We start from the raw sequence: 8,312 nt of genomic DNA on the forward strand, positions 1-8,312 counted from the left end.
AAAGATCACACAGATGGATAAACCCCTTCCAGTTAATCTAAATGGCACTAGCACAAAATCTAGATCAGGAACTTATTTAATCTTCAATGATTTGCAGTGTCTGCAAATGTGAAGATAAATGTTCTCTTCCAGATTAACTACACACTTTAAACACCACTGGACTGATAAGAAGTCTTCGTGGCATTCTGCCTGGAAGCATCCTGGCAGCAGCAATCAGCCAGCAGTAATTACCACGTGTACTCCAGCAAATAATTTCTAATGAATTAAGTATGCAGGGTAAACATTTTGTTACCAACAAATTAACTTTTAACCCCCCCAACCAAAATCTAACGCATGTGAATCTCCTACATATACTCAAGGAATACAGCTGAGAGCCATTATAATCTGAGATAAAGTTCCCTGACCAAAGAAATGTTAAATTGCTTTACATTGCTGGAATTTTACCCTCCACGCTTCCTCCTAGCACATGAACATACTAAGGAAAGAATTTTCTTAGTATGGAAGCAGTTTAACAATGCAAGGACTGCCATACGTAGCCAGAACACAGACCGGGATGTCACCTCCAACAAGGACCAGTAGCAGACACCTGGGACAAGACACAAAAGTGGAGAAATACGGGACAGACAGAACACAGGGGACCCGTCCAGCCTCTGACAGTCACTCCTGCACCAGAAAATGCATCCACACCTTCATTTTTGATGAATTGGATGTGCCTTCAGCAGCCCAGTGTTTGAAACTACTTCACCTTCATAACACAGAGCTGTGGCACATGAGTTTCACAGTTTAGTGATGTAAAAAAAAAATTGCCTTGTGCCTGTTTTAAATCCAACCTCGCCATTTCATAGGAAAATTGGGAGCACCCAATAAGAAGCCACAACCAACCACTTCCTATCCCCTTTTTCAGTATCTTTGATGACATTCATAGGCCAGTATCATACACATGGCCATCAGTTATCTCTCCTTAGTTTAGAAGGGTCCTAAAATAGCCTTTTGATCATTCTGGCTGTACTCTCTATTGCTTTCCTAACAGTAGTATTGTAATTATTTAAATGACATGAATGCTAAATAAATACATATTAAAATACAGACACGTATCCTACACAAGTTGCCATACTTAATTAAAAACTAACTGTAAAGGTGTCAAAAATTGTAGCATTGAGACATAATCAATCCCTACATATATCCACAAGTATTTGAAATGAAATAGATGAAAGAGATGAAATACACTATAGATAGTGTACTAGCTATAGATGGCTATTCCTGTCTTGAACCCCAATATTCTTGTCTTGACAATATTCCTGTCTTGAACCCAATATTCTGCTATATAGGAAGAAACACGCTCAGAGCTATTTTAGTATCTATCAGTCTCCTCATAAGACAGCGTTAACACTCTCCAGGGCCTCCTTCACTACTCACATCCTTGCTTTGAATGGTGGCCATTAAACCTGTTCACTGAGTCCCCCGTTATCACCCAGAACAAAAGCCTCTCTCCCACCCTCTGTCACATGTGAGGCACACGGTGAGTCTACTGATACCTATGTGAATATTTAAAGCAACTTTTAGTACTTTCTCGTCAAGATTACCCCATGCAATACTCTTCCCCTCCACACTAGAAATGACACCTACCCTTACATCATGAGATAAGCCCCCTTCAGCCAGGCAATGAAGGGACATACTCAATGCAGAACCTGTGTCCCAACGACCACTGTCGTACCAAACTCCCTCCATCAACTGTCATCTCCTCCACAGGAATTCAAATCCCACTCAACCCCTAGTGAAGCTAGGCACGTTCATTTTACTACATGCCTCTTATCTACAAATGCATTATGAGGTCCCCCTCAGTATGGATTTTTCATTATGCAGATGAAGTTAAGTTAAAACCCAAAATTATCCCGATTCAACTATTGTTAGCTCATAGCCAAAAAAGTGATTGCCTGGAAAACAGTCTTTTTCTAAGAAATTCCATGATCTTTCTTCACTCTTCTGCAGGTCTGCCTGGACTGGCTCAGGAGATGGGATCTAAGCAGTGAGTGTTTGGTTCAACCTAGGGATAGAGCTATGCGGTTCATCCTGCCAATGCTGGAACTGCAGTCAAATGCAATGGAACAGTCCCATAAGCATATATAAAATCAGATCTAGAAAATACATAGAGAAAGCTTCAAAAATATGCAAAATGTTGTTTCACCTCACCAGTTGAAAAACATTGGAATATTGACTAAAAAGGGAAAATTTCTAGCTAAGAACTAGATGCAAACAGCAGCCAGGGGTTCTTTCTTTCCACATCTCTTGTTTTCCCAACTGCAGCCCATAAGCATATATAAAATCAGATCTAGAAAATACATAGAGAAAGCTTCAAAAATATGCAAAATGTTGGTTCACCTCACCAGTTGAAAAACATTGGAAAATTGACTAAAAAGGGAAAATTTCTAGCTAAGAACTAGATGCAAACAGCAGCCAGGGGTTCTTTCTTTCCACATCTCTTGTTTTCTTTCATTATTTCTATCCATGTCAAAATAACCAATTTAAAATACTTCTTACTATTTACCTTGAACTCTACACTAGCAAAATACTCTACTAGGCACATCGCAAACTGGGATTGGTGCTTTTATGCAAGTTTTACCCATCAATCCCTAACTTTCCTTTTCCTTCTGCCCTCTCATTTCTAATGCACATATTCCATTTTGCCATCTTCTTCACACTGTGTTAACAAGAGGAAGATCAGGATATTTATTAGTTGAGAGACGCTCACTCCCTTGGATTAAGTGTTAAATTAATCTTATGGAGATGATTCATGCTCCAAAAAAATTCTATTCCAAGACAAAAGACTATAAATGTAAGAGATGTAGAGACCACAAATTAACAAAGTAGTACAGATGAACAGAAATAAATTATTACACAATCATTAGTCATTATAAGTAGAGTGTTTAGCAGATAGAAAAACTCTCACTACACATTATACCCCAGCTAAAGCACCAGGAAACATCTTCTCACTTCTAATGTGTATGGGCAACTTCTGTGGTTCCCTTGTTAAAGATAAGAAAGGAACATCTGTCCCCCACCCCGATAACTACTGTGCTTCACTCAGTTTCTTCCTTCTCTGGAAAGAAGCCCCCAGGCTTCTCATCATGGGAACCTTCTCCCCAGATAACCCAGCTGTGACTGCACCCTCCTAGGCCAGCGTTTCGCTTCCTGGAAAGGAACAGAGAGCACCCCCTCAATGACTGGACACGTTGTTCACACTATACTAAAACATATAAAAAGTTGAATCATCTCCTACATGTTTTGATAAGTGTTTTGTTACCTGTTATCTGTATAAACCCCAGCACAATGTGCCCTTCGATAATAAAAACATCAAACTCTCCGAACCTTGTTTGTGTTGTAAAAGGATCTGCTTTGCTGTGTAATGGCTCTATTGGCTTGAATCAATCCATCACAGGATTTAGACAGTGGGAACTGGACAGTCTTGTGTCTCTAGGAAAAACAAGAAAAGAAAATAAAAGAGAAAATGATGAGACCATCGACAAGTAAACACTCAATTTTACACCAATTACTTAGTTTGCTTCCAAGTCAGTTACAGTTCAGTAAAATCCTAACAAATTTATATCAAAAAAAGCACATATTTATAATCATAACTGTTAGAGACTGGTTGTCCGTGCTTAATGCTCCACACCACCTATTTTCTAATGTTGTGTAAATGCCCTGATGGAATGAACTGGCAGAACACTCTGCTCTCAAAAGACGATCTGCTTTGATTTTCTCACTCACTACTTCTAATTACGGGGTTTGTCTCTTTATTAATTCTTTTTCCTGGCCTTGCAGAGAAACAGGGTTTGCGTTATTTTTATCTACAACTTTATATTCCATTCAATTGTCTTTGCAGTCAGGAATTGAGCACAACAAATTAGTGGGTAAAAGGTATCACTACAACCACTGTAACTCCACAGCACGATATTTGTGTTACAGAGCTACTGCACAGAGAAAAGCAAACTATCAGGTAGGAGTGAGTGGGATGTCCAGGTAAGAAGCTGCAGGCTGAACAGAACACCTGTTGCTGCCTCCCAGCATACCCAGATTAGCAGTAACTTGTTCATGAATAAATTCAAAGTAAATATGTTGCTTTGTTCAGAGTAGTCATCCCCAGAAGTCTACTGAATTTACCGGTGGCTCAGAGTAGGCCCAACTTTATCAATCAACTTCACAACTGCACATCTCCCTCTACTCCCCACATCCCCTGCCACGTGGTACAGACTGGTGCTGGGACAGTACGGTGTGTCACACAAGCACAGGCAATTGTCCAGGGACCAGAAGGTCTAAGCTGAGAAAAGACATCCAGGCCAAAGGGCTTACAGGTAAGTTTCTAATTCTGTAAATCATGGCTCTCTGATACAAGCTGTAATCTACAGCAGGACAAAGAGGCTTAATCTCCTCTCCTTCCATTGTATGCGAAAAGGAAATAGCAAGAGATACACTCTAATTCTATTCGCACAGCGTGCATCTGTTCTCATTTCCTACATATTTTTCACTTCTTTATTAACTGCTATTACATGATATTCTAGTTAATTTATTATGGATAGAGGCAATCTGACACTACATGCTATTACAGAACTGGAAGCAAAGCTGCAAAGCAGTGCTTCCCACTGAAACACCACCACCTGAAGTCCTGCTGTGCCAGGTCACCGTACTCGCAGCACCAGTAAGTCCAAGGCTACTCTATGGTGGAGTTGTTCTAGAAAATAAAGTGCTGGAAATTACATGCAATCGTGACTTGCTTGTAATAGCTGCTTTGGAAAAAATGACACCTACATTTGGACTTCTGCATTTAATCTACTCACGACAGATCATTTTGATCCATTAAAAGACTACACAGCTGGAATGAAAACAACTCTGCAATAAAGACTGGGAGCTCCCCCTTAGAGCAGCAGAAAGCTTTTAAGCTGCCTTGATACTTCAGCAATACACAGACAGTGAAGACATCACTTTTAGAATCCTCTTTATTTAAAAACCTGATATCCTACCTGGAAGATACCACTGAGCATCCGTCCGTGCTGGCCCTGGCCTGTGGCTGTCTGTAAGAACCCAGTGCATGCTGCTGCCCACTGAGTCACCCCCGTCTGGCAGCTCTGCAACAGAAGAAAAGGACCCGAATATTCAGAAACCGTTCAATGTCCCCCTGCTTCCACAAGCTTTATTCAATCATACAACAATCCTCAGATTAAACTCCCAACTCACACTTGACAGCAGGATAAATTTTGATTTTTAAAAAAATGAGGCGGGGTCTGGCTTTGAGAAAAGGTGACTCCAGAGACATCTTAGGAATTTGTATAAATATCTGCTGGGGTGGGCAGCCCAGCTCTCCTTAGGGGTGCCCAGTGAAAGGACTACTCTGAGACCAGCAGATCTGCCCAACGATTAGGAGGAATAGACGCAAATCCCACTTGAGCTCCTGTTCCCCATTCCCTGTACCTGCACAGTTACCGCTGTCCCTCAGGTACAGCGTATTGTCCCCTGAGACTGTCCCTTGGCAACTCCTCACAGAACTTAGTGTTTTTAATCTAAGGGGACTGATTTGGGTCCCCTGAGAGGGGAGAGATGCACTTCCATAACAAATGTGTGCACTACTACTACACCTTCCCACTTCGGCTGTAGCAAGACTACTTAGTTTCTGTTCTTTCTCTCTGTCTCTTTCTCTAGTCTCTGTAACTTCTCTATCCAACAAGTAAAATTATGAAAATGATGCATTTCTATTCAAAAAGACATTTCAGCCAAGTACCACAAAGTACTTCTTGAGGTAACCCAGTGCTCTGACATAAACAGTTTAATAAACACTTCAGCGATTCACCATTTTTAATAAATAATTACTCCAAGATTCCAAGGCAAAATTTTTTGAGGCTTCTTCCTTTGTGATAAGAAGGAAAACACCCCTAAGTTGTGGTATGTCCTACAGCTTGAATATACTGGGTTTTACAGCTGTTGAAAAGCACTACTGCAACAAAACTGGCCTGGTCTAGTGGGAGGTGTCCCTGCCCAGGGCAGGGGGTTGGAACTCCATGATATTTAAGGTCCCTTCCAATTCTAACCATTCTGTGATTCCATGAAAATAAGCATACATACACTTAAAAGGTGAGACGTGATAAACAACCAAGTAATAAAGACAAGGCAACAGCAGGAAGTGGCAAAGCAACAGAAATGTTACATGATGAGCTACAGAATCTTCCCTAAGGCAGCACCACTGCTTGCAAACAGAACATTCCTTTCAAGTGCTACTTCTCCATTTGGCTGAAAGAAAATGTACCAAGCATCAACTGGGCAGGTTACCCCAGGAATAGCCTGTAGACAGCACAAGCACCTTCTGCAGCTAGCTGCCTTGTCAAGATATGGATGAAAGAGTGTCACTGTGGTCTTCTAAATCCTCTTCACAACCATTAGGAAACCCTTAGGTACCAGACAAACTATTAAACAGGATCTTTTCTTAGGTAAAGAACAGATGTATCATTATGGCAGTATTAACTAGCAGAGCTGAAATGTTTGGACAGTAATCAGGACTGTACCATACGCTGTGAGCTCCTGAGAAGGATTGAAGACAGAAGAGAACAAAATGCCTTTCTTATTTTCAGTACAAAGAAGAGACGCTGAAAGTTACAATACTTATTTTCATGCTATGAGGCAACTATTAAATTTTAATGCAAAAGAAGATGCTGGGAAATGCCAAAGTTCAGCAAAGCTTGAGCTGAAACACGTTGCTGCTGTCAGAAGTCCCCTGCCTTCCAACTGTGTACTCCCAGCACTTCACAGCTCAGGTGCTTCTCTGATTACAAAGCACTTCGGATCACAGAAGTGGCAAACAACTACATCTTCTCCCTTCAAAAGAGTAAGTTTCCCGGCCAGGCTGAAAAGCTGGATCAGTTTATTTTGCCACAGGAATGCCAGACGCAGCCAGGAGAGGAGGAGCTGCCCAGGCACAGGTAAGCCAGTAGAAAAGTCCTTCACCTTCTGGAAGCAGGTTTTCATTGCAAATGGCACCCTGGGGTACAGCTCCCCAGAGAGCTGAACCCATCCAGTGACTCACTGCTTCCCTGCCACCTCCCTGCTCCCCTCCTGCCTGGCTTTCCCCTCCCTTTTTGCTAATGGTTGCCTTTTTAACACATTAAAACTGCAGGAAACTGTTTGGGTTTGTTTTTGTTGTTGCCACAGTTCTGCTGCTCCAGCTTTTGCAGGGGCAAAGAAAAATGCTGGAGAAGACAAGGGTAGGCAACAGTGCAAAGCCATGAGCAAGGAGAAAGAACAGGAACGGGAGGAGGAAGCAGGAACTCCAGCTCACAGCATTTCCGTTGCTCTCCAGCAGGTTCACTCTCAATTGCTTTCACCTTGAGATGAGAAAGGACAGGGCTAACCCTGCTTGTAAAAACCACACCCTGAGACATCAGTTCCAAGAATGCAGTGGATTAATTTCATAAGTGGGTATTGCCCTCTGACTAAAGGCCTTTCATCCTCCCAATGAATCCACCTCCACCTCGCAGTGCTGGCCATCCCTTGTATTTATGTTGGGACAGAGTATCGGGCCCAGGCACAAACTTCTTCCTAAAGAAGTGTGCTAAAAAATGGTACTGTGCTGCAAAGACTTCAAAGGCTAACAGAAAGAAAAAAAAAAAAAGTACACAAATGCATGAGAAAGAGGGAGCTGGATGATTAATAATTCATCCTCATTCATTCCCAGGAACCCAAGCTCTTCCGATTAACACAGAAATTGGAATTTTTGTATTACCCTTGCAATCCAAAACCTCTAAGGTGAGATGGGAATCTCCGAGAAGGGCAAGCCCTACCCCCCAGGACACACACACTGTGCCCAGAGCAACACGAGAAGGACCGGACTGAAAAAATAACAGTTTCTCAAGCCCCAATCGGGAGGACTAAAGCCTTCCTAATTCTCATGCAAACACAAACTCTGAAGGAATAGCTCCACCCGTTCCTTCACCAGAGACTGCTGCCGGGGAAGGGGCCACGGGGAGGTGGGAAGAGCCGGTGGGTGCCGCGGACCCCCCCGCGGTTCTCACCCACAGCCGGCTGAGGGGAGGCCGGGCCGCGGGAACCGGCGGGAGGGGACGGGGCAGCCACCTCAGGGACGGCATCGGGACAACCCCTCGGGGACGCGCCCGGCCGCACACACGCCGCTCGTGTTCCCGGGGCGGAGAAGGCGGCCCCGGCCACCGCCGCCACTCACCACGGCTCGCACCAGCGCCGCCATGGGTCCTCGGCGCCGCTTCCGGCGGAGCGGTGCGCTCGGCCCCGCCCCTTCCGCCCCGCCCGCTGCGCAC

General features: G+C 43.4%; 1 protein-coding gene across 1 annotated transcript in view; it reads right to left on the reverse strand.

Annotated features, from left to right (window-relative positions):
* Nucleotides 1–8,299, reverse strand: part of LOC106898212 (ubiquinol-cytochrome-c reductase complex assembly factor 1) — a 71,760-nt gene extending 63,461 nt beyond the window's left edge. Inside the window, exons 1-3 of the mRNA XM_014959327.1 lie at nt 8,219–8,299; nt 5,016–5,120; nt 3,367–3,471 (exon numbers count right to left, since the gene is read on the reverse strand). Of these exons, the coding sequence (XP_014814813.1) occupies nt 3,367–3,471; nt 5,016–5,120; nt 8,219–8,242 (234 nt within the window). The 5' untranslated portion in view covers nt 8,243–8,299. The remainder of the gene's footprint in view (nt 1–3,366; nt 3,472–5,015; nt 5,121–8,218) is intronic.
* Nucleotides 8,300–8,312: the final 13 nt, after the last annotated feature.

The sequence above is a fragment of the Calidris pugnax genome, unplaced genomic scaffold (assembly GCF_001431845.1).
Source record: "Calidris pugnax isolate Ruff unplaced genomic scaffold, ASM143184v1 scaffold409, whole genome shotgun sequence".
Taxonomy (NCBI): Eukaryota; Metazoa; Chordata; class Aves; order Charadriiformes; family Scolopacidae; genus Calidris; species Calidris pugnax.